This window comes from Lissotriton helveticus, chromosome 4_1 (genome assembly GCF_964261635.1).
Source record: "Lissotriton helveticus chromosome 4_1, aLisHel1.1, whole genome shotgun sequence".
NCBI classification, from domain to species: domain Eukaryota; kingdom Metazoa; phylum Chordata; class Amphibia; order Caudata; family Salamandridae; genus Lissotriton; species Lissotriton helveticus.
This window is the reverse complement of record NC_136063.1, coordinates 512,495,964-512,523,751: the sequence shown is the minus strand read 5'-3', so window position 1 is coordinate 512,523,751 and position 27,788 is coordinate 512,495,964. Positions and strand designations below refer to the sequence as shown.

At 45.2% G+C, this 27,788-nt stretch overlaps 1 protein-coding gene across 1 annotated transcript in view; it reads right to left on the bottom strand.

Annotated features, from left to right (window-relative positions):
- Nucleotides 1–27,788, bottom strand: part of LOC144827218 (uncharacterized) — a 346,090-nt gene that overhangs the window by 197,102 nt on the left and 121,200 nt on the right. The window contains exon 4 of the mRNA XM_078685608.1: nucleotides 496–574. Coding sequence (XP_078541734.1) covers nucleotides 496–574 — 79 coding nt within the window. The remainder of the gene's footprint in view (nucleotides 1–495; nucleotides 575–27,788) is intronic.

Genomic DNA, 27,788 nt, shown 5'->3' with positions numbered 1-27,788 from the left:
GCAATTCAACAAGGGCAATGTTCACACCAACATTCTCTGAACATTGACAACACGTTCTGAGCCCATAGATAAAACCCTAGTGCTTCAAACATAATAAAGGAAATGCTAGAGGTAGACAGGGATAACCATAACAGACCTTTACAAACATAGCAAATCAGTATGTGAAAAGTGGAAAAAATACAAGAGAGAGATTAAATAGATCCAAATGAGCACACATTTAAAGGAGAGGCAACGAAGATCAAACTGATACCGTTGGGGTATGCTACAGAATAAGAGGTAGCTTCATTTCTAATATAATACAGGACATAACTTTGCCACAGAGTACAAAAGTAAGAGAGCACATGCTGTACAGGGCATATGTCTGTATGAGTGCATCAGATGCCCGCCCAGAGGTACATAGGCATACATTGCCAACATATATGGCAAACATGTTTTCAAGAAAGATAGCAGCACAAAATAGTACAAAGATAAAGAAAATAATATTGTTAAAATTACCTTCATGGTTTTCAACATTTTGTCTGCTTCTGATGTGATCTTTGGTTGGATGCTTGTAGCTTTCTGTGCCTGCCCTTTTGTTTACAAAATACTGTTAAGGAACATGTTTGCTGGAATTCATTTTCTATCTTTTTTATTAACATTTTACCAGATAGTAAATATCAATAATCGAGTGACATTTGGCTTCAGAAAGTTTGTTATCTTAATCGTCAACAGATAAGCTTCCCATGGATGGATGCCATGGGGACTATATAAGGAGAGATCAGAGAAGGAAAAGAGTAGCAAAAATACAACTTGTCTTACATCATTATTATTGTCCATCAACAACAGTACTCACCAATGAAGGAATATCTCATCCACATTTTTTAGAATGTTAGAATCAGGTAATGGTAGTGGTTCCTCTCACCCAATCCAATGCCCATGTCCACTGCCATATTAACGAGCTGGCCTGTCACTTGCTTTTTCGTGTATCTTAATTTTCTGATCTGACTCCTTTACCTTTCCATCAATTATGATGGCTCTTTCAGACAGATTCTATAAATCGCAGGGAATAATTGCAACATTTATTTTAATGTTGCATTTTCCGGACGTTAAATAGCTGCATATATTTCCTGGAAGATATTCTGTGATTTTTCTGTGCCTCTTTTTCAGCAACTGCCTAATAGACTGAGGACCAGATTCACTATCCCTCTCCATTCTAAACTGGCTTGGATCATGTGTACTTACTGATCCAATCTAGATAGTTCTTTGCTGAAGTGCATCTGTGGTAATCTTTAGTGTCATCCTGCTTCTGCGCAAAAATAGGGTGTAACTCCTTTTTTAAAATCTACAAGAGTAATAAAGTTGATATTAAAGGCGGGCAGAGAACTCTACTCCGCCAGCAGAGTGTGCGGAGATTTCTCTACTCCGCGCTCCGCTGAGAACGCGGAGTACGGCAAAACTAAGACTCTGCAGCGGAGTGGAGTTAGCCAGCCCACCCGGCCCACTAAATGTCTTGTGAGAAATGCGCATGCGCAGTTTGGGTGAAATGTACGGTAAGGAGGAGGAGGAGGGCAGCCCGGGGACGCCGCAATACAGGTAAGTGACTTTATTTCTTTTAAATTAGGTTGTAATTATTATTTTATTTGGGGGGGTGGAGCGGAGCGGAGTTCCACAGAGTTTTCCCCCAACTCCGTGGACCCCCGCGTTGTTGCACTCTGCCAGCTCCTCCAAGGGTTAGTTTATATACAGCTGATATGAAGGAAGTTGGGCGAGGTGAATTCCCCAATTGGAATGCAGATGCTATCCTCCCCTCTGTGTTCTGTCCTCTGTTGCAACATCTGCAGTCTGCTTTTCTGTTCCGTTAGTCTTTTGGGTTTCACCAGATGATTGTTATCCTTTTCTCATAAATTTCTACAAGATGGGTCAGATGTCTTACTTTTCTATAAGTTCCCCAATATGGCCAATAAAAGAATTAAATACTGTGGGCCTTATTTATGAAAAGTGCTGCATCGCCGGGGTGAAACAGTGATGCAACACTTTTCAGTGCACCATCCATGTGACTATTTACTGTACAGTGCTTCATGTTTCAAGGATTTACAGATGGTAAACAACTTTTATAACAAAACTTTTTGTCCGCAGGGAATCACAACGCAGTCGTTACAACGACCGCGTTGTGATTCCGCATACCATTACTCCGCAAGTCAGAACAACGACTTGCGGAGGGGGGAGGAAGGTGTTGGATTTAAAATCCAACACCTTCCCTACTGTCCGCACAGCCTGGAGTTGGAATAGCAAATTATACTATTCCAACATGCAGCGCCCCCCTCCGCAAGTCGTTGTTACGATTTACGGCGTAATGGTATGCGGAATCACAACATGATCGTTTTGATTGCCAGCGGACAAAAAGACTGCGGGATAAGGAGGCATATTCATGCAACACCATCAATTTGTCATTTCATATTGGGCATGCCCCATGTGAAAAGGCCTGCGTCACCCCTTACGCCTGCTTCAAGCAAGCGTAAGGATTTGTCACAGTGACGCCATAGAAGTGGTGCAGTGAAATCTCACAGATTTCACATCACCAGGTATGTTTCTGTTTTCTTTCAGTTGTCCTGTCTGGACTTGTACTGTTTGCTCTTCTAGCTATCTATTCTCCTTTCCTCTGCCCTCTTCCCTTTTTCTTTTTCCTCCCTGATCTCATGCCTATGCTGCATTTCCCCTTCTCTCTATTATATAATGGATTTCTCATATATGCCTCATTGCTATCCAAAATAATTTTCTTCATTGTGTACAATTCAGAGTAATCACATGAAACATTGAAAGATCTCTTAATCCAATCAAACGACAGAGAATGTTATCCCATCTAGGCAAATCTGATCCTGATTTGGTCCTTCTTAAGAGACTCACCTTACACAATCTGAAGCTTTGAAGTTTAAATGAACTTAGGTTGGCTATGTGTTTTGTCCCCATCGATGAATAAGAAGAATGTCGGTGTCATATTGGCTAAAAAAAATCCTGAATGGTAATATGGTTTCTCAACAAATAGATGACATGGGTAGGTGGATTCACTATTATGAATCTGTATGCCCCAACACAATCTGATACTACCTTTCGGCCCACCATTGCACCAAAATGTGCACAATTTCATGTTTTTTACTTTATTTTAGGAGGGGACTGTAATCAAATAATGGACCCAATTTTAGATAGACAATCATCAGTTCATTTTTCATCCCATAAAATGCATAAATAATTTCATTCTGTTATCCATAAGGGACCCTTGGTGGACTCTTGGAGATTGTCTAACCCAAATACCCATGAATATACTTTTTACTCTGCTTTTCATGGTTCCCTTTTAAGACTGAATCACATATTTCTCTCTAAGTCTCTTGCACAATGTATCATACAGTCACATTTTTCTCCCATTGTGCTCTCTGACCACGCTATGGTTATTACAGATTTGAATTTGGTTCCCCCCATCCTCCTTTACATTGCTGGAAATGTAGCAATTATTCATTGCACGATGCTCAATTCTCTAGTTAGTTAATCGCCTTGGCTTCTGACTTTAATGATAATATAGCAGTCTCTCATTCCCTGCTCTGGGATACGGTCAAAGCCTTGGCATGAGATTTTATTTTAAATTATGTTTCTAAACAAAAGAAGACACGGTTATAAGAACATACTAGACTTCGGTCATTGATTAAATCTTTAGAAAAGAAGTATTTCTCCTCTAAACTGCCCTCTGACCTTAATTCTCTGCTTAAAGCCAAATTGCAATTTAACTCTATTCCTACTGATGATACTTTTTTGGAAAAATGGGTGTTATTATGAAGTGAGAAACAAAGCTGGTAAGCTATTAGCGAATTACCTTAATGGAAGAAAGGAGAGGCACATATTGACTCAATTTCCACTTCGACGGGTAAGTCTATTACTAATCACCAGACTATTTTAGAAGAATTTGGTAAGATTTATAATTCTCTCTATACCCCTGAATCAGCTCTTTCTTCCTCTGCAATTGTGGAATATCTACATCAGGCTCCTCATTCTGTTGCGCAGGATTTTGATTTTGATTCTTTAAAGAATGCCCTTCCTTCTGAAGAAATTGCTGCAGCCTAATGAGCGCTTAAATTAGGGGGGAAACACCTAGTCCAGATGGTTTTACAGTAGAGTTTTATCTCCACTTCTCTAGCATCCTTCTTCCCTACATGTATCATTTTCTCAATTATTTTACTGCATCTTCTTCCACCTCTGGCACTTTCCGAGAAGCTATAATGTGTCTTATACATAGAGATGGTAAGGGTTCTAGCGAATGTAAAAATTATAGGCCTATATCTTTATTGAACGTTGATTATAACATTTTTGCTAAGCTCTTAGCTCTTTGCTTAGAACCCTTTCTTCCCCAACTTATAGGAAAAAAACAGTCGGAGTTTATCAAGCAACGGCTTATATCTGATAATGCCAGACTGTTTCTGAATGTTCTCAGTAAAGCTTCTTCTTTTAAATCTTCTCTCACAACCATAACAAATGATGCAGAGAAGGTATTTGATAGAGTAAACTGGGATTTTTTATTTCATTCCTTAAATATCATGGTTTGGCCTAAAATTATAGCTCTTATCTCCCTTTTATATTATGCTCCCTGGGCATCTGTAATGGTTAATGGCATGATTTCCGCATAATTCCCTCTCAATAGGGGGTTAGGCAAGGTTGTCCAATCTCTCCTTTATTATTCGTCCTAGCTCTTGAGCCCTTTCTTTCTCGGATTCGTCTTAACTCTTCTATCTCTGGCTTTCCTTATGTAGATCGGCATTTGAAATGTACTGCTTATGGAGACGACATTCTTCTATTTATTTCTTCTCCTGATGATTCACTACCTCCTCTGTTACATGAAATTTCACTATATTCTACTGTATCTGGATATCAAATTAATATGGATAAAAAGGACACTGTCCTGCTTACTAAATACACTTTTAGTAACTCTTACTCTCTTACTGGTTATCAGGGGTCCACTTCTTCAAAAATTAAATATTTGGGGGTATGGTTCACAAATTCCATCCCAGATACGGTTAAAATAAATTTTACCGAACTTAGTATTAAATCGATAATATTCTTTCCTCTTGGAATCCTTTATTTGTATCATGGTGATCTCCCCTTCATTCTTCTATCTGCTTTCTATGTTGACAGTACAGAGTCATATACATTTCTTTTAAAAAATCAACACGCCACTCCTTAAATTTCTTTGGAAACATAAAAAGCTTAGAATAGCACTACTTACTTTACAAAAATCGAAATTAGTGAGAGGGGTTAATTTTCCTCATTTTTATGGTTATCGCAGTGCTTTTACCTCACGCCAAGCAGCTCTTTAGACCCATGATTCATCCTCGTCCTTTTCTCCATTATGGCTAGATATTGAACGTGCTTCTGTTCTCCTCTTCAGCTTCAAAGACGTTCTCTCTCTGACTGCTAAGACGTCGTTTCTTCATCCCCCTATCTTACGGAATACAGTATCGCTGCGCAAATGGACTTTTCTTCCACTCACTCTGGATATGGCCTTGTTTTTGAAAATGCATATATGGTACAACTCCATACTTAAGATAAATAATAGGCCTTTTTTGGGGCGTAGCTGGAAGGACAAAGGTTTAATGTGGGTTTTTCAACTTTTTTATAACAGCTCTCCTATCTCTTTTCCTAAATTTTGCCTTAATTATTAGTGTCCTAAATCCTTTTATACATGCTTTTTATCATTAATGAATGTAGTTCTTGATGTCTATGTCTCTTTACAGAATTCTTCGAAGAAAGTTCCCTTCTCTTCTGGCATTACTGAATTTCTGAAAACTGGTCCTAGCGCTTAGGCTATTTATAAGTATTTCTCCCTTCCTGACACTCCAGAACCAAATCCAAGTCTGAGGTTTTAAGGGAGAGAGATCTGGGAGTTTCTTGGACTAGCTCCTTTTGGAATAAGGTGTGGGTACGCATACATAAAATCTCATAATCTGCTGGTATTACACAATCAGAATTTTTTGTTTACCACAACTATATTGTACTCCCTTGCAGTGCTCCAAATTCACCTCCGATACCTCTGAGGTTCCGTGATTTTCGACTTCACTTCGTAGTCAGCCGCCATTTTGTGACAGCCGCCATTTTGTGTTGCCCTCACTCAGGCGACACGGCGAACATATTGTTTTTGCCTTTTCAGCTGCTCGCCTTTCCTGTTAAAGAGTAACCCTTTGTCCTTGTTTAAGAAACCAATATCAGGAACTGGCCGAGTTAGTTAATCCATGTCTAGACTGATTTATCCTTGTCTTAGTTGGCTGTGTGGGTCTCACCATTCTTCTTTTATCTTATCCTGTTTAACTGGCCTTCACTATTCTTTCTGTGTATTCTCTTGTTACACAACTGTCTTGTGAGGCTCGCAAATACGTCCTGCCACCTGCAAATTGAATTACATGCACTAGCATTGATTAATCTGAGGGGAGGCGAGAACACGGGGTCTGAAAGAAGGGCGTATACGAGATACCCGATAGCTTGTTTTCAAACTTTTCCCATTTGTCAGTTCTGTATGTTTTGGGAGTGAGTATTGTAAATGTGTATTGTATAAAAGATCGTGCGCCACGGAATGAAGTGGCAGTCTCCTAAGAATATCGTTCTGTACTTCTTGGATAACTGTGCTTAGCTGCAGCTAATAAACCTGATTTCTACGCCTAACAGAGTGTCTCGTGTCTCTGTCTGATAAGGCAGGTGAACCCGGAGATATCAGGCGTGCCCTGTGCCGCTAGGCCCATAAGGCCCAGTTCTCCAATTGGCGTCCCAACGTGGGGCGACTTCAGTGGTAGCGGTTCAGCCTGAAGATCGTGAGGAGCCCTGCAAGAAATTTCTGGAGGATTCGCGAACCACGTCAAGCGACCCCTGTATGTCGAAGTGGACCGAAGGTCTTTTTCAGCGCGGCTACTCCTTTCCGACGGCTGCAGACGACTGCTGCCCTGACTGTCCCCCTACCTTGGCCCCCTGGTGATGATTGGTATCGCGAGACGTTAGATGAACACCTGTTGACATGAGAAAATACTTAGTTAAGTATATGTGAGTAGCTCCCACTCTTTTTGTTTTGGTTTTTATTCGACAAATGCATTAGTTGAAGCCGAAGGGTAAGTACGTTTGTGCTGTAATAATTGTCTTAAACCCCTTGAAGTTTGAGATTAGTCCAGTTCGTTATGAAATGCCTGGACTTAGTAAGTTTAAGAAATTTTGTTGTTTTGGTTGTAATAGGGATTCCCAGCTCGAGGACTCTTGTCCAATTCCTCCGGTTGGAACTCCAACTTATGATCTCTATTCTAAATATGGTCTTGGTCCTATTATTTTTAATGACATATGGATTCGATATACAAGGAAAGATGGTGTTCTGCATGGCCACAAAATGGTAGCTTTGAGCCTGACATTTTAGACAATTTAGAAGCGATTTTGTTTAAAAGAAAAGCCCGGCCAGCAATGTTTGACTCTTTCCGCCTCTGGCGTAAGGAAGCCAAACAGAAAGAAATTAAGCAAGTGAAAAAAGATAAGAAAGCACAGGATATGACGATCCTACAGGCTGCCCAACAGTTTAAAAATAATGAAGTTGATCAAATGATTGACGTTTCAGAATGGCAGCACCGCATGGCAATAGATAGATGTTATCCAGTGTTGCCTCCTCCCACAAAAAGTACAGATCTTGATGAAGATCCTTTAATGTCTCATCTGTTGCGATTACCTCCACCTTATGTATTAGGTGCTAATGCACCTCCATTACAACCTGTTGTTCAGCAACCTATTGCCCAACCAGTTATTCCAGTTCCTCCGCCATTGCCTCTTCCAGTAATTCCACCCCCACTTCCTTTGCCACCGACTTTTGTACCTCAGTCTCCTTCACCGTCAGTTTCTTTTACTACTGATAGTTCTTCTCCTGCTGTGCTTAACACGATGTCTCCAATTTTACTGTCTGATTCTCCTACGGCTCGTCAACGATTAGTTGAGACCGTTTCCGGTCTTTTGTTACCTTTCTTCGGGTCTCTTAATTTGACTCCTGCTTCGTCCCGAAGGCAATCCCGTAGTCAAATTCCAGATACTGATGAACGAATCAGGTTAGATTCTCTCGCCCGCAATTGGATCATGAGTGGTCCACTGTATAATGTTCATGATATCTTGGATACTTTTCTTCAGTGGAATGCGCCTACGCAGAGATATGTTTTTAATGTTATATGTAATACCCTGATTAAAGGATGGGTTTGTATGGGTTTGGATTTACCTCCTCAGGGTTTATCTGATATACAGGCTACCTTCAATAAGGGTCTTATTGTAGGTTCCGATGTCGAGGATGCTGTTTGAACACTTATCACTTTTAGGTCTTCCTTTTTCTCTCAAGCTTCTTTTGAGCCGGATCCCGCGGTAAGACATAAAGTGAAACATTATCCTATGCGATAAGTACCTCTAGTATGGAGGGAAGCGGATCAGAATGCTGTTACGCCTGTCCCTGCTCATTTCCAGCGTATATGGGTACATGTCCCTTGGAAAAGATCTGAAGTTCTAGCGCTTAAACAGTCTCTACCGGACCCTCGTAAGAATCCTGCTGGGTATTATAAAGAGTTGTCCCAGACTGTTGATGCGTGCGTTATGAATTTGGTTGATATTGATTTGCTGATGGGTAACGCAGTCCCTCAAGCATTATGGGCTCGGATTCGTAAGGAAGATCACAATCAAGCTTTGGGTGGTACTTGGGTTGCTTTAGCTGCCGCAGATGCGCTACAAGTAGGTGGTGCTAAACCCGATGCTTTGATCACTGAATTGCCTGGTAGAATAATAGCTCTAATGAAAACGATGATGCCTGCCCTCCGAATTAATTAGGATAAGTTAGCTGCGTGTAAGCAGAAGAAAGATGAGAGTGTCTCTGATTTCTTTACTCGTTTTGAGGAAACATTCATTGACCATAGCGGTCAAGATATGAGTACGGAGGGTGGACAGCGATTGTTTGTGGATAAATTTGTATTTAATTTACTTCCCGAATTATCGCATAAATCGAAAGATTCAGAGAGTTCGTGGGCCGTTTTTTCGGCTGCCCAGATATTAGCTACTGCTCAGTATTACGAGAACAGAGATAAGGAAGAAAAGGATAAAGCAGAGGAAAAGACTAAAGAGTTGTAAACGAAGGTTCTTTTGCAACAAGCTTATCCTCCTCGTTCTGCTCAGAATCAATCGCAACAGCCTCCACAGTTTCAGAGATTGTTACAGAAACCTACATCATTTTTTCCACGAGCTTTGTTGGGTCCTAATCAATGTGCCTATTGTAAAGAGGAAGGTCATTTCAAGAATAGTTGTCCGGTTTTATTGCAACGTAATGGTGGACTATCAGGGCCACGAGGTCGTGGTGGTTTTCAGTCAGCACCCAGGGGTAGAGGACGTGGTGTGCCGTCTCAAGGACAGCCTTCCTTACCCCCACAGAATACTATGAATTATTTTGATCAGCAGAATTCTCAGTCTGCACAGTATTACAATGATGATTATTGTATTGAGAATGACAATTCTGACTTCTCCACTAGCTAGGACAGCCGTAGACAAAGCAAGGGAGTGGTATCAGTTCCAGTGGATCAGGATGGGCCTTATGTTAACGTTGTTGCATTGGGTGTTTCAGAGCTGTTTCTTTTGGATACTGGTGCAATGAGAAGTTCTATTATTCACTGTTGTTCCAGATATTACTGCTTTGCTCAAAATGGTACCTGCTTCTGCTGCTTGGTTCTCAGTTATTGATCTTAAGAATGCTTTCTTTAGTATCCCTATTGCTGAGGAAAGTAGAGATCTCTTTGGTTTCTCTCTTGGAGGCCAAAGCTTTAGATTTAAACGTGCACCTCAAGGCTACTGTGAGAGTCCCTCCATTTATAGCCAAGCTTTGAAATCCCAATTGGATTCTTTCTCTTTGCCTTCCGGTGCTACTCTAATCCAGTATGTGGATGATTTGTTGGTGGCTGCTGATTCGTAAGATGTCTGTAAAGATGCGACTGTTTTGCTTTTGCGCCATTTGTCTGATTTACATCATAAGGTGTCTCCCTCTAAGTTACAATATTGCTGCCAAGAGGTTAACTATTTAGGTCATCTCTTGTCGAAGGAGGGAAGGCGATTGACTCCAGAACGTATTCATGCAATTTCACGAATGTCTGTACCATCCACGCAAAAGGAAGTGCGTGCCTTTTTGGGTATTACCTCCTATTGCAGACAGTGGATCCCAAATTTTTCTCTACTAGCTAAACCTCTGTTGGCACTTACTCTGAAAGACACACCCCAACCTCTTCCTTGGACTGACGAATGTCAGAAGAGTTTTTCTGACTTACGTACTGCTTTGTGTTCTAATCCTGTGTTGGGTACTCCAGACTATAGTAAGCCTTTTACACTCTACGTGCATGAACGAGAAGGTTGTGCCTTGTCTGTTTTAACACAACAATTTGGAGACAAACAAAGGCCATGTGCCTATTTTTCGGCTACTTTGGATCCAGTAGCCAAGCATTGCCTAGTTGTCTTAGAGCAACAGCAGCAGCGGCGATCTCTATTCGTCAATCTGCTGGATTGGTATTAGATCACACTCTTGTTGTTATGGTACCACATGCAGTAGATACTCTTTTGAATGGAACGAAAATGCAACATCTGACGAGTGCTCGTTTGTCTGGATATGAGTTGACACTTCAAGCAAGTCATATACACATCAAACGATGCAATGTTTTGAATCCAGCAACGTTGTTACCTACTCCAGATAAGGAGAATACACAAAATCAGCATGATTGTTTTCTCCGAACAGAGGAGGAATCTAAAGGCAGAATAGATCTAAAAGATAGACCACTTGCGGACCCGGATGGGATTCTATGGGTAGATGGTTTGTGTTTTAAGCTTCCTAATGGTGATACGACTGCAGCCTATGCTGTTACCACTTTGCATACAGTAGTAGAAACTGCACGTATCACACACAATTCAGCACAAGCAGCTGAGTTGATTGCGCTGACAAGAGCATGTGTGTTAGCGAAAGGAAAGAAAGTGACTGTTTACACCGATAGCCAATACGCCTTTGGCGTGGCTCATAGTTTTGGTCGCTTGTGGAAGGAAAGAGGATTCTTTACTTCCCATGGGACTAAAATACAGCATGGTCAGTTGGTTACTGATCTTCTTGAATCACTTACTTTGCCTATCCTAATAGCAATTGTGAAGTGCAGTGCGCATAAGAGGATCACTGATGATGTAGGTCGTGGGAATGCATTCGCAGACGAAGTAGCAAAGGAAACAGCGAGAAACGTTAAGAGCCATATGTATGTTGCAGGCCCTGCGAATTGCGTTAGAGAAGGAGGTATGTGTGAAGACACAGTGGAAAGTGTGAAAATGATTCAAGCAGAAGCAACTGAGAAGGAATTGAGCACGTGGAGAGAAAGTACGTGAATGTTGGATGAGACAGGCTGTTAAACGGAATTGTCGGAACACCAAAGATGGTTGTTACCAGATGCCTATGTACTACCTGTAGTTACTAAGGCGCATGGTCCAGCTCATATCAGTGTGAAAGGAATATGTATGCTTCTGGCTCCAGTATGGCAGAATGAAGGCATTCCTAAATGTGCGGAAAATGTAGTGAAGCATTGTATTGTTTGTTTAATGCATAATCCAGGAAAGGGTACCCCAACTCCGGCAGGTCATTTTTCTCCCCCTACGTAGCCTTTTGAGGTTTTACAAATAGATTACATCCATATGGAACGTTCCAACAACCTTAAGTATGTCCTTGTGGTGGTCTGTGCCTTTTCCAGATGGATGGAGGCTTGCCCCCTAAAGGATAATACTGCCTTGTCCCTGCCAAAGTCCTTTTGAAAGAATTCTTCCCAAGGTTTGGTTTGCCGCGCATTGTCTGGACTGACAATGGAAGTGAATTTGTGGGTCAAATTATGCAAAAGGTGTGTGCGGGTCTTGGGATTAGACAGAAATTCCATGCGGCAAACCATCCTCAGTCAGTGGGTTTGGTAGAGTGCTATAATGGCACTCTCAAGCTCAAATTAGCAAAGATTCAGGCCAGCACAGGCCTCGCTTGGCCTGACGCTTTACCTTTGGCACTTCTTTCTACGAGAACAACTATGCATTCTAGTTTAGGACTTAGTCCTTATGAGGTCGTTTTCGTTTGGGGAGTCCCCCGACCAAAGAAATATTCTGACATTCCATTTCCATTGTTGGTTGATTACTTGCATGACCTCACCACTAAATTACGTGTTATTCATCAACAGGTCGCAGAGTCGCCCTGCACACGGTGGTCCAACGCTGGGAGGAGGGGGGCCTGGAGGCCCCGAGATTCGATCTCTATTATTATGCGGCCCAACTCCTGCCAGCTGCGCGGTGGTTCGCGGGCACGGATAACTGGGAATTGAGACTCTTAGCGGGCAGGGCGGATGAGAGGGCGCTTCAGGTGGCTCTGATGCAGGGCAGGGGAGCGTATGATTCCCTACCGTATGTAGTTCGACACACTGCAGGGGTTTGGCAAGGTTCGTGGAGAAGGTTTTGCGGCGGGCCCCTTTTCATAGGGAGTTACCGGTGTGGATATTGGCACCTGTGACACTGATGGAGGAACACATGTCGTTCCGAGAATGGTGAGAGGGCGGCTGTGAGATTCTGGCGGACCTGTATCCGGACGATTCCTTCGTGACCTTAGAGCGGGCTACGGAGGCCTTTGGACTCACCGGGGGACAATACCTACACTATCGAGGCCTTCAGGAAATGGCAAGGGCAACCTGGCCGCAGTATCCGGAGGCGCCCCAGGTGCCCCACACTCTGAACATCCTTCTGTCCTGTGGCAGGGGACGACGGTTGATTACGCTGTTATATTCAGCCATGAGGAGTGACTCGGCCCCTCCGGTCTCCCCATCTTGGGTGGCCTGGGAGGCGGACCTGGGGGTTGCCCTGGACCCAGGCCAATGCAAACGAACAGGAACCCTTACTCGTAAGGTGTCGTGCAATGCACGATTCAAGCTGATCCATTTTCATTTTGTGCATCGCACTTACATGACTCCGGTTTCCTTGCACCGCATTGCTGCGGACAGGACGGATACCTGACCTAGGTGTGGCGTGGACAGAGCCGGATTTCTCCATCTAGCCTGGGAGTGCCCGCTGGTCGGGGACTTCTGGAAGGCGGTGGTGGACCACATTCGAATGGTCACGGGCCTCCACATTGCCTTGACCCCGCTTCATTGTTTGCTGGCCCTAGTCCCCAAACCCAATAAGAAGAACTTGTCTTATAAACTGTTGCAGCTACTCCTGGTGTTGGCGAGGCGACGGGTGGCTATTACCTGGATGGGACAAAGGGCCCCTGTCATGTCACTGTGGCTCAGGGATGTCATGGAGTGGACCCTGGCCGAGGAGATACACATGCAATGTACACGCAGGGATGATAGCTACAGGAGGACTTGCTTGCTTGGCGAATGATGTGCGCTGAGGGGTCTCTCTGCAGTGACTCGGATGCAACCAGTGCGGAATTGTTCACACCTAGGGAGTCGGGTTCTGAGGGAGAGGATGCTGGGGGCGGGGACGAAGGGACGGTGTTGGAGTAGTGCCCTGGTGGCTACGCACGAATGTTCCATACTGTGGGTATCTATGATTTGCTCTGCATCCCGGAGATTTGTTCATTGTTATTATTATGATGTCTGCACCTGCTTGGGCCGTAATGGGGCAACGAACTGTGTACACGTGTATTTTCCTTTCTACCGATGCCAATTCTGGGGGGGAACTGTGTTGTTGTTATTTTGCCCAAAAATAAAGGTTTTAAAAACATTTTTTTTAAATTCATCAACAGGTCCAAAACGCTTTGCCGAAGGCCTCCACAGATCCAGGGCACACCATTCGACCTGGTGACTATATATGCGTTAAGAACTTCCAGAGGAAGAAGAATCTGGAACCTCGTTGGGGGCCGCCGCGACAAGTGCTTTTGACGACACGTACAGCTGTGAAAGTCGCTGGGAAGAAAAACTGGGTCCACGGCGTGCACTGTAAGAGGGTACCCCTGCCCATACCTTATGATCAGTGGGTTCAAGAAGGCATTGGCGATAATGACTGTGAGAAAGTACCCCGATTTGTACCTTTTAGTAGTGCACGCCTGGACTGGACAAACTCTGAAAAAGAAGATGATGATGTACTACAAGAAGATGTACCACCACATCTAAGATTGGACACAACTAATCCAGAGACTCTGTTTAAGGACCAAACAGTACCTGGCAAAACACGGTACAATCTAAGATCTAGGTTGTCTAAAGACAATTGACCACTAATAAGAACACTTTTTCCTTTTTCCTTTGATTACCTTTTTTTTCTCGAAAAGACATTTCCTTTCCACTATCCATCAAGTTGCAGGGTCACGGTAGGAGTCTTAGGCTGTGACCTGAATAGTGACTAGGTCAACAGGACTTGCAGTGTCATAGGACGGCTAATAATCAAACCTAAGTGATCTAGGAAGATTATCGTGAGCAACGCCTTTAGAGAAGTGGATACTAAGATGGAAGGGAATGATGTTATGATTGTGAAAGGAAACAAATACAAGAAATTGCTATTTAGTCGATGTGGCGTAGCACTATGTATTCTAGTGTGTTTATGTATTTTATTAGCTTTTGTGGGTTGGATTGTCCACACTATGCAGCAAGCACCTGTTCCGACTTCTGTTTCTTTGCTCTCTTCTTCTACTGACTCCCGCATGAGTTCTACACACTCCCAGACCATGAACAAGTTAGGAGACCAGAATATTACAACAATTCTTTCGTCCAGTTGTTACATCAGCATCAACTGGTAGTTAACACTACTGATTGTTGGGTTTCTGGGCTTTTGCCCCATAACGCTGAGAAAGGGATGCCATATTTAGTTCTCCCGTTTTCATATGAAGGTTCCACTTGGGCTTATTTGGCTATGTTTTCCAATGCATATCAGAACCAACTCCGATACCCTCCTGGTGATATCTATACTGGTGGATCAGACTATAGTCATAGTCCCTTGATAAAAGGAATAGTGACTATGGCCAAAATCGCTGACATTAGTAAGATTCCCGTTGATGAGAAACGAGCATATGATGATTGGAATGTGACTCGTTACATTACTAGCCTCACTGACAAGGCTAAAGAAAGAAGATCCTTACAAATTTGGACAGTACCTCATAAAGGTATCCTGTGCTTGCAAATAATTGGTCCGAGTAATAAGAATAAACAGGAAAGGAGTGTTTGTTCCCATACCTATGTCTATTCTCCCTTGGTTTCTTCTCCGTTAGTCCCATCCCAAGGTACATAGTTTGTCTGTCATGATAGGGCTTACACATGGCTTCCTGCCTATTTTTCAGGAACATGCTATATAGCTTTCCTTCTTCCCCCTACATGCACTGCTCCTTCAGGACACCACAGGAAAAGATATGGTAGAGGGGTTATTGATTCTGAAGACACAGCTGGACAAGAGGGAGGAGACTTCATTAAAGGGTTTCTTCCCTTTTGGGGCCCAATGGTCAATAGCAGAAACATTAGATAGTTGGTTTGTGTTGTCGAGGCTACGATAAATGTAACTTCCGGAGCCTTGAGTAATTTGACGGCTGAACTTCAGGCGGATCGTCTTATGACTTTACAAAACCGAATGGTTTTAGACATTGTCCTTGCTGATAGAGGAGGAGTTTATAAATTGATTGGGTCTAGTTGCTGCATTTACATTCCGGATAATGCCCCTACAGTATACCAAGCCATTTCTAAGCTACATGTCATTTCCGAGTCTCTTCATCAGGACTCAGGAGATTGGTCTGTGATGGGATGGTTTTGGGGACTACTGTCCACATGGGGATGGAAAGTGTTAACTTTCCTTGGAATGACTTTAGCCATCATTTTCTCTTGTTGTCTCTGTTTGCAATGTGGGCCCGCTATCTGCGGTATTTGTGCCACTTTGTGTGTTCCAAAGCCTATGTCACAGCAAACAGAAAACATTAAGATGATGTTGCAGCACCAGCACAATGAACTCATGACCATTGACATTGACTCAGACTAGCGTGAGTCCTTTGTGTTTTGCCTGAGTAATGGCAAAAGGAGGGTCTGAGGTTCCGTGATTTTCGACTTCGCTTCGTAGTCAGCCGCCATTTTGTGACAGCCGCCATTTTGTGTTGCCCTCACTCAGGCGACACGGCGAACATAATGTTTTTGCCTTTTCAGCTGCTCGCCTCTCCTGTTAAAGAGTAACCCTTTGTCCTTGTTTAAGAAACCAATATCAGGAACTGGCCGAGTTAGTTAATCCATGTCTAGACTGATTGATCCTTGTCTTAGTTGGCTGTGTGGGTCTCACCATTCTTCTTTTATCTTATCCTGTTTAACTGGCCTTCACTATTCTTTCTGTGTATTCTCTTGTTACACAACTGTCCTTTGAGGCTCGCAAATACGTCCTGCCACCTGCAAATTGAATTACATGCACTAGCATTGATTAATTTGAGGGGAGGGGAGAACACGGGGTCTGAAAGAAGGGCGTATACGAGATACCCGATAGCTTGTTTTCGAACTTTTCCCATTTGTCAGTTCTGTATGTTTTGGGCGTGAGTATTGTAAATGTGTATTGCATAAAAGATTGTGCGCCACAGAATGAAGTGTCAGTCTCCTAAGAATATACTTCTGTACTTCTTGGATAACTGTGCTTAGCTGCAGCTAATAAACCTGATTTTCTAGGCCTAACAGAGTGTCTCGTGTCTCTGTCTGATAAGGCAGGTGAACCCGGAGATATCAGGCGTGCCCTGCGCCGCTAGGCCCATAAGGCCCAGTTCTCCACCTCTGCTAAATGCTGGTCTTGCGATTTTCTTGATGCAGATTTAATGCACCTCCTTTTCGACTGTCCTAATACCCATAATTTCTGTATAAAGTTTGGGCTAAGATTAAGAAACATTTTAATTTTGATAGCCCTTTCAATATTGTTTATCTTTTCTTGGGATCATTGTCGAATTAGTTCATTCCATCTACCTGTAAAAATACATTATTAGATATTCTATTAGCGATTACTTTTCACCAGTATGAATTGGAAAACATCAGATAAGTTATCCTATAAAGTGTGGTGGGATTCGGTGAGTTCCCATCATAAGTTAGATATTATGTTCGCTATACAATGTACACCTTCTAATAATGTGCAATTGTAATGGTTACCTTTCAGTTCATTCAAAGTTGATAGTGATGTATCAAGTAGTGTATCTGTATTTTCTGAACATTTTCATCCTCCATGAATTTGATCTCTCTGTCCTCCTTTTATATTAGGTTACATTTTCTGATATGTTTATAGATATGATGTTTATTATATGAGGTTAACTTAAAGGCATACTGGTGTCACTGCTGTCAATTATTTATCATTCATCATAAGATCTCTTCCTTTTCCCTCCCTCTCTTCCCTCCTCCCCTTTCTTCCCCTACCTCATAAAATTATAAAGACTTTTATGGTTTTATCGTTGGTTTCTAATACCGCATATTCTCTTCTGATTATTATTGTTGATCTTTTGGTATTGTTGACTTGCAATGTATAATCAATTTAATACAGGCTTTTAAATATGAGAAATCCATGCTTAGCTGCAGAAATAGAGAATTTCTACAAGCTATGAGTCTCACAAACCTCTGCACAAAGCAAAAAGATACCATATTACATCAGCCCTAACAGCATGCACTGGCTTCCTGTTCAGACCAGAGTAAAACTTAAAGCTCTAACCCTGGCTCATAAAACGCTCTATGGCACTGCCACACAATACCTGAAGAGCAGACTAGAGATCTGTTGTCTGGGGAGGACTCTCAGGTTTTGCAATAAAACTCTTCTGACTGGTGTAGGGGCGTGGTCTGGCCATGAATGCTGATGGCCACCTGACTGACAAGCTCCTCTCTGAGACGGGCTTCGTTCGGTGGCAGTGGCCTTATGGAGGCGACTGGGGGCAGCTGGCTCGTCACCCTTGGTCCGGAGTGCAACCTGGAAGAGGCGGCTCTGGTGCTTGTTCGGGGACACACCATAACGGAGCTGATCTGCGCACCCGACCGGGTGAGAATGCAGGGCCTAGAGGCGTGACTGCAGCCTCGGCTCTTGTGTGGAAGCCCAGCCCCCTGCCAACAGCTTACCATCCCTGCACCAGCAGGCTACACAAACCCCACACAGCAACGGTGTGGGCCCAATGGGGGGGCTGCTACCCACACACCCATCCCCCTCCGTACTTACTCATACACTGCTCGAGCCCGTGGCTGCTTCGGCCCAGAAGCTGACGCCTGGTCCCCCGATCTCCAATCACCGCTCTACCGAGGGGGAGGACTAAGATGGGAAGAGGACCCAGCAGGGGGTTGTCTTTCGCCCACCCCCTGTGTGAACTCTGAGGCACCTCTCTGCACACTGCTCGGGCCCACTGCAGTCTCAGCACGTTGGTGGAAGCCTGGCCCCCGCCGCTGATCATTGTCACTGTATCAGTTGGGGACTCGGCTCACCAACGCTGTGCCAAACAGGGACTCGGCCCTTCGTAGGGAACAGCTGGTTCAAAGAAGACTGGCACACGCCTTTCCCCGAGTAAAAGCATCCATAAAAGCACCCGCACCATGCCCTTCTCTGACTGTGGCTGCCTCAACTTTTTCATCCCGCTTTGGGTCTATATGACAACAGCCCCAGCAGCTTCAGCGTCAGTCACCCTGGGGGTGGAACGCATCGACTGGTGAGAGATGAGGAGGGAACTCTGGGATGACTTAACACCCCACCTCTCCCTCCCTCTCCTTCCTGGCCTCGGAGTGACCACCAGGCTTTGCGGGGGCCCCCAACACACTGCCGCCCCGTCTTTTGGGACACGTGCAGCAGAGTGCACTGATGCTATGGATAGCCCCTCTTGCATCTCTCCCTTCAAGAAGATGTTGACTGGGATGCTGGAGATCTGCACACAGGCCCGGTATGTGGCAGCCGTTATGACCCTACCCAGTTCAAGATTGGACAGCCTCGGTACAAAACAGCCATAGGTGGAGGGACACGGCGGCTCCAACCTCCGGCCCATACTCGCAGAGTGCTGCGATTGTAGGTGCACGCAGGAGACCCCTGTATCCGACAGCTCTAGAGAACCTGGAGAACACGCAGAGCCCCCTCCACCTAACAGTCCAGGCAGCTAATCGGATTGGTGGAATATCTCTGGGACCCTCATGCGGAGACCTGGGAGATCCCAAGCACTGAACCAACAGAAGGCAGTACACCTCCTCATGCTTTTGGATCATTACACGGTACCTGACCCGATCTCTATATCCATTAGCCCGCTGCTGGGGCATTGACGGCACCGCTCTGCTTTCTTTCTTTCACCCACTGTATTGGCGTACCAACAAAGGGGTCCACCGCACGCATAGTGGTGAAGGTCCACCCACAAGCCAAGGAACAAGACCTCCAGGCAACTTCTTTTTACAAAATCCACTTAAACAACTATGCCACATGGCGGTATGCACCTGTTACAACGCATTCGTTACTCCGCACTACCATTACAACGCGACTTTTATAACGCATACCATTACAACGCATTGCGCTGGGGGGCGCTATAGGATAGGGAATGGTATAATTTACTATCCAACACCTTCCCTAGGGTCCACGGGGACTGGAGTTAGAATAGTAAATTATACTTACCACTATCCAGCACCCCAAAGCGCTATGCGTTGTAATGGTATGCGTTGTAATGGTCGCGTTGTAATGGTAGGTAGTTGTAACGGTATGCGGAGTAACGTCATACATCCCCACATGGCTACGAAGGGTGCAGCCCCGAATGTGGGTGGTCCCACTCCGTCTCCACCTGCTCCCTCCCAAGGTGCCACCATGGATTGCATCCTACATTAAATCTCAGCTGTCGGCCAGCGGCCGGAAGGGATGGACACTACCATATCGACACTGGAGGAGGAGATGAAGTCAATCAGGGTGGATAAAACAGGGTTTCAAGCGTGCACGGAGGGGCTAAACCACAGGATATCCACAGTGGAGGGACGCCTAGACACAATCTAGGACAAGGATCGAGAACTCCTCTTTCTCCACAGCAAACTGATTGACTTGGAGGATCGCAGCAGGAGAGCCAATGTCCGATTTTTCGGCTTCACAGAAATAATTGAGGGCTCCGACACAAGGGTATTCCTGAGAGACACCTTCCTGGCACTCCTGGGCATCACCTTCAACCCCCTGCTGGAGCTCCAGCACGGCCACCGTCTTGGCCCCCGCGCAATGATCCAGCGGTATGCCCTCGACCTGTCATTGCTTGCCTTATCCGCCACAAGCAAGTGAGGGAGATGATGGCCGTAGCACGCACCCAAGGTCCATTGACGTACGGGGGGCAAGACATCCGCCTGGCCGCTGACTCCTCCAGGGAAACTAATAACCGCCGCAAGGCATTCCTCTTTCTCTGACCCCGACTAGGCCAAATGAATATCAAGTATGTTGTTTTCGAACCTGCTCGCTTCCATATGACCAAAGATGGCACTCAAAGTATTTCTACAACCCAGAGGACCTACGCCTGTTTCTGGAAAGCCTGGACTCGCAGGGCATGGATATTCAACATGGTGCCCAGGAACATCCCTGTAATGTTTCCCTCTCCGAAGCACTGGATGGCAGCTGGCGAATCACCATTGGCTCCCAGAATCGTGGTCGGGACCATGAGAAAACAGCCCGTATCCAGTAGGATAAGGCCTCAGCTCTCCAAATTGTTGCAGCCTTTATACACGAACAGCAGAGGGACACATCCTGCTCCACCCTAAAGCCTGCCGCAGGTGTGGATTGAGGGGGGAACAACCCCTGGAGGGGCCCCCATGTTGGTGTCGGTGCAGGAGCCGGTGGCAGTTCGCAGAGAGGGCACCCTCTTGTGAAGAGATGCAGCCACCAGATGTTGGACAGCTGAGTATCGCACACATTACATTGCTTGTTGAACAAATGTATAAGTTTATATGTTGCATATGATATCCATTGATGTTTTTGTTGTTACGAATTACACTGCAGATTTTGTTGTTCATGCTTATGACTGATATAAATATCTATGCTTAGCTTGATATATGCTACCAACCCCTTGCTTCTTTTAGTCAGATACCAGTTGGAGTGACGTCTTGCTGCCCCACCCTGAACACACACTCTGATTAACATGGGACAGACTGGGCTCGCCCTCTGCTGCCCGACTCCCAACCCTCGCTGCTCCCTTATTATTATTAGCAGCGGCTGCCTTGCCATTCTTGAGACCAGATCTAGACAATGCCCTGTCCCCTCGAAGGACCCTACCCTCGGAGCAGCGCACCTGTGCGCTTAGACCTGCGGTAGAAAGCTTAGTGTCCCCAGCACTGCACTGCTCGGCTAATTGCAGCCACCCGCTTCCTGCTACTTCCCCCTTATTCTTCCTAGTTCGAACGCGAGGCCTTTTGCCATCTAGATACATCCCCCCGCCCCCACCATCCAACCCACCCTCTTTTCCATTGATCCGTTCTACTTTTCTCTACCCCATCAATAGGGTGACACTTCCCCTATCACATTTCTCAAACCCGCAGGATCACACCACATCTGTCGTGTGCCAGGGGGTTCCGCAATACACACACCCTTTAACGCATACCCCTCCCTCGCTTGTGAGTGTCTGTATATCTCCTTTGTTTTACGTGTCCTATTTTCTTCCCTTTTCACTAACTATCCTATACGTCCTCACTTTCACTTACGCAGCTCTTTGGAGCTCCCTTCTCCATCTTACATTCATCCCCTTCCCTCACATAGATTCTCCGACATCATGCCACAGTTATACATTGCACGGAAGTGATCTGCCCGCGCTGCCTCACGCTGTGCTGATCTTACACAAAGAGTATTCCCTGTTCTCTAGCATACCCCCCTCCTCCTCTACTCACCCCGACCTACACCATGTGTGCTACTCATCCCTTACGTGCCATCACTTGGAACGTCCATGGCCTCAACCACTACCTCAAAAGGGAAAAAATACTCTCCTACCTACACTCCAAGAAGGTTGATGTGGCACTGCTGTAGGAAACCCATCTTGATGCCTTAGAATCTGACAAACTTCATAGGGACTGGGTGGGGAAAGTGATGCACAGCAGTGCATAACGGGGAAGCCCCTGCTGTGGGACCGCCGCGCAAGTGCGATGTGGCTATTCTGCTAAGCAAATCCCTCTTGGTCACGGTGAACAAGGTATGGTCAAACATAGAAGGCCATTATGGATTCGCCAAACTGAGACATGTGGACCATCATGTCTGCATATGCTTGGTCTACGCTCCTACAGGAGTGAAAGAGTTGTTCCCCTTTCAGTTAAACCGCCTTCTAGTCCAAATAATTTATTGGCCGTTGCCATACCATTCCACTATTCAGAATCTCCCCTTACTTCTGACCAGCCCATAATACCGCCTGTTTGTGTGACTGGAATTGTTCAGTCCTTTTGGAAAAAGTTAGGGATACTCAAGAACAAAAGGATTGTGAGGATAGGAGTGTCGCATCTGAAGTCAGCTTTACCACTAGCTTCCACACCAGATTCCACGGGAGCGAAGATGCTTGTTCCCCACACCTCCAGCAAACAATCCCCGGAGGAATGCAGTTATAATTCTTCCTCTCGAGAACTTGTTCCCAAAAAGTGAGGGGAATAACCAGGAGTGACCACCACTCTTCCCCTGATGTTGAGATAAGCTACGTAGAAGTGTGGAGCTGGATGAACAGAGAGCTGTAAGAGAAAAATAAAGGGTGCTCTTACTGGCTATGTGCAGGTAGTATATAACAGCTACTAAAACATTAATGCCTGCCAATTTCCATTAACTATAGTCCACTTACCAGACAACTTGTCCCCGATTCTCTTGTAATGTCACAGGCCTTTTAAGATCAATGCTGGAAGGGCTGCTGAAAGCCTTGAGCGAAGGGTCAGAGGAAGCTAAGGTCAAGAGAATAATATATTCTTCCACACTCAAGTAGTAGTAGGGATACTTGGAGAGTGGGTGTCTCCCAAAACACAAAAAGAAATGTGGTAGAATGACCAGCTCGAGGGAGAAGTGGAGCGCCTCTACACACAAGGGTGGGGGAAATGAAAATATGGTACCTTGGCAGGCTCCGAAAGCAGAGGAGCGGAGCAGCAGTACACACGCAAGCGGAAATACACAAAAAAAATGGCGTGGCACGCTGACCGGCTCCGAGAGGGGCAGTGGAGCGGAGCAGCGGTGCACACACACTGTGGGGAGAATCAATCAATCAATCAGGGTATTTGTAAAGCGTGCTACTTACCTGTGAGGGTCTTAAGGCGCTGAAGGGAGGGGGGGTGCTGCTACTGTTCGAAGAGCCAGGTCTTGAGGAGTCTTCTGAAGGTGAGTAGGTCTTGGGTCTGCCGTAAGTGGGTGGGGAGGGTGTTCCAGGTCTTGGTGGCGAGGTAGGAGAAGGATCTGCTGCCGTATGTCACACGTTGGATGTGGGGGACAGCGGCGTGAGTGAGGCTGGCAGAGCGGAGCTGGCGGGTGGGGTGTGGAAGCTGAGTCTGCTGTTCAGGTAGGCTGGTCCGGCATTGTGGAGTGCTTTGTGTGCATGGGTGAGGAGCTTGAAGGTGATTCTATTGTCGACAGGGAGCCAGTGTAGGTCTCTTAGGTGGGGGGTGATGGGGCTGCGGCAGGGGACGTTGATGGTCAGTCGGTCGGAGGCGTTTTGGATGCGTTGTAGTCGTCGTAGATGTTTGGCTGGGATTCCTGCGTAGAGTGCGTTGCCGTAGTCCAATCTGCTGCTGACGAGGCACTGTGTCACCATTCTTCTTGTTTCGGTTGGGATCGCCTTGTAGATCCTGCGGAGCATGCGGAGGGTGTTGTAACAAAAGGAGGAGACGGCTTTGAAAACAAAACATGGCACGCTGACCGGCTCCGAGAGGGGCAGTGGAGCGTAGCAGTGGTGCACACACAATGAGGGAGAAAAAAAAAATGTGGCACGCTGACCAGCTCCGAGAGGGGCAGTGGTGCACACGTACTGAGGGGAGAAAACAAAGCGTGGCACGCTGATGGCTCCGAGAGGGGCAGTGGAGCGGAGCAGCGGTGCACATGCAACCAAACTCGGGGGAAAAAGAAAAGACAATGCGGTGAACGGTTCGACTCACTGATGCCTAAAAACAAGAGGACGGGGCAATGCAGGATATATATATCCAAACACAAAAAACGGAAGGGGCCGACAGGCTCGCAAAATACCTTAACAAAGTCACAAGGTGGAGGGAATACGGGAAAGGTATCTCGACTGTTTTGCAGAGAGGAATCAAGAACGATCAGGAAGCAAACAGGAACTCGACCGACAAAGGTAGGGGGCGTGGTCACCAAACAGGAAATCAGTAAGCCAAGCATCGGCTGACTGGGGAGATGGCTTAATATGCGCATTAGGGACCGTCATCAAATTACTTGCTCTTGTGGACTACTTTATCATTGGCCATGCACATAATGTTCCAATATTTTGTGTACCCCAGCTACGTTATCTGAAGCCTGATTCCTAACAAGGAGGAGCTTCATCTGAAAATGACATGAAATAGTGAATTGTATTTTAGTCAACAAGCTATTTTGATCCCTATTAAAAAATTGCAAAATGACTGTAATGATAATGTGTCATACTTCTGCTATTTCAGGCCACCGAAGATTTACGAATATATTAGGTTTGTTCTTTGACAGTCTACAGTATATTTTGATGCTCAAGAATATGTTATTTCATGTTCTACTTGTGTTAAGAATAAATTGCTACATTCTAAACCTTTTGGTCATCAGTAACTCTGCACTGCAAACAAACTATTTTTGTAATTCACAGTGCTACATGGATTGTAATGTTTGTCCTAGTATTGTTTCTTTTACTTGCATTTTGAAGCATGGAAGAGTGTTCAGTGGCATGCAATGTTTGGTGTGCTTCATGTAGCCATTGTATAAATAATGATAATATAATTCTTAATGAACTCATCTCCCTTTTGTGTCTGAATCCCTGATGGACATGAAGATAACAGGCCTTACCTTAGGACCTGTATACCAGAAGAAAGGCAAGTAGGCCTGCTTCAAATTCTTGCATGGTGTGTGTTGTCCACATTATGACATAGACCTTAGATAATAAGGACAGCGCAACCCTTACAATAGAACAATAGATATAAATTACAGGGTAATGAGAATCAAGTACGGATGAAAGCCTGGGACGCACACGGGCCTTTAGAAAGGGTTGAAACATGTTGCCAAAGAGCTAGGTTGTAGCGGTAATAACACCCAAAAAAGGAGAAATGGTAGCAATATTTAAGTATTTTTATCCATATTTTTAGACCCCCTCAGAAGAAATATCCAAAGTGCTCTCTGGGATATGTTTGAACCCACCCTGGTGTATAGGGACCTGAGTGAGATCTGATGATGAACCATGACTCCAATAGAGTGTGTGAGGGTTCCTAAAAAACATTTTAGTCTCTTCTCTAAAGGACTTGGGTTGAACTGAGCCGTGGCTTGGTTGAAAGGGGGGTAGGGTATCTTTGTGAGGTCAGTCAGGTAAGTACAGACATAGCAATTAGTAATGTTAACAATCTCTCTTATATTCAAGCAAACTAACATAAGTATTTTCACTAAAATTTGCAATAGAAACATTTCTGTGATCTAATTTACTAAAGTTTGAGGCATTATTACAATGTAATCACCCTTATCTTCAGAAGTATAACACAATTTTTTGCAAGTAGGAATCTTCTTTCTGAAAAAAAACGTTTAAAAAAACAGCTGGGACAGAAAAGTCCCTTGCATGGTGAGGGGCATGCATCCCTGCCTTGAAAGCCTAGCTGCAATGATGTCCGGATCCCTGGTGCTGATTTTGTTGCCATGGCGAACATAGATGATATATCTGCACCATGACAAGGTTACATGCATTCAGGTGTTGGATCCAATTATTGAAATGGTCTTGAGCAACAGATCCCCTTTCATCCAAGCAGCCCTTAGTAGATCACATCCCTGCAGATCTGTTGAGGCAGCATAGTATCGATGAAAACTATAGCGGCTCCATGGATCTCATGCCCCTTACACTTTTTTATGCTTTTTGGCACAGCCTCTCCATTTATATATCTCCTTTTCGGCTTTACAGCAGAAGTTTGTACCTTTACACCAGACAGACAATAACTCCTTCCATGCTGGTGACGGAACCGCTCCGTCACCAGCCTCGGTCTCGCTGTGCTGGTGACGGAGCGGTTCCATCACGGCCCGCGCACCGCGCCTACGCGGCGCTGATTTCGCACCTGCGCGGCGCGTTCTATTAAGCGGGCGGGGCTGTGACGGAACCGCTCCATCACAAGCACAGAACGCCCGAGGCTCGTGATGGAGCGGTTCCGTCACGAGCGTGGGAGTGTCGCGTGGCTCCCCTCCCCCCTAGCGCTGCGGCAGAATTGCCACCGAAGCAAAGGTGTTAAAGGAGGATTTAGAGACCTTCATTACAGGGCAATGTCCAGCTTGGCAACAAGATATCCAGAGCCTGCAAATGATCTGTGGTGTATAGTATCTGGCCAACCATCCATTATCCCCAGAAGAACCACCTTGAAGTTTAATTTGGCCGTATTGTGCAGCGCATGTGTGATCTCTGGGTGAAGTGAGACCCAATAGGTTTTTTATGATGGGGCAGGTACAGACAATGTGGTAGGAGGACCCTACAAGATTGCCACAACAAGTGCAACTTTTTGAGCTTGTGTGCCCCACCACTCAGTACCTGTCCAGGCTGTAATATATATGGTGAAAGTATTAAATTTGAATTAGCCGGAGACTGGAGGTGGTGGCCAGAGTATGCGCATCCAATTTCCCTACTCGCAAATCCTCATTGTTAGGTTACCCCGGATCAGTCATCCATCTCCCTCTGAGCCTTAGGAGGGGATCTGGGGTGTTGAGAAAGGCTCTGTATAGTTGGGAGATTCCTTGTCGACCCAATGGCTCCACCATCAATTTCGTCTCTAGGGAGTTGGATTCAGTGACCTGCATAAGTAACTCTTTGTATGTTTCAAGGGTGTGTCGCACTTGTAGGTACTTGAAGCACTGCGAGTTATGAAGGTTGTCTTTTGCTTTAAGATGGTCAAAGGAAACAATATGGTCTTTGTTTCACATGTCGCCTAGTGTGGTAATCCCTATCCAATCCCATTCCTGGAAGTCATCCAGGTGTGCTACCTGTCCCAGACACATCCCCTCCCATAAAGTAGTCTGCCCCATCAGTGTCCGGATTGCGGTCTTATTGTACATGGAGGGGAACCCAAAGTGCTACCTTCTTAGTGGTGAAAGGTAATTGCCTTTGTCAAGAGTTAAGTAGCACAATCAAGGTTGGCATATATCGTTAGTATGTAGTGATGTACAGTGTGAGAGTGGTTGCATTCAATTATATGTTTATGTATGCCTGTGAATACAGTTCTCCACATTTATTGAGGCCAATGATCTACTCCATATGAGGCAGTGGGTGTTAGAAATGGGGTTTCCAGTTGGCTAAGGCTTGCGCCAAAACCAGGCAGAGACCACCACTCTACGTCAGGGCAAGGGAGTTACACGCCAAGATAACCCCTGCTCACCCCCTTGGTAATGTGACACGAGCAGTAAGGCTAATCTTGGAGGCTTTGTAAGCTAAGCGTTTGCGCACGCGCCCAGCAACAACACCCAAGGCCCACCACAAAGGAAACTCCACACAAGGTTATATATAAAAATAGCCTTTGTATTATACCAAACACATTAGATAATGAACACACACTTTACAATGTGCCATAGGCACGGGCAGAATTTACAGGGGATTATGTACATGGGACAGGGCCACATGGACCACTGTCAGGAATAAGCACTTTTAGAGCTAGCACTTGGTAGAATTAGCA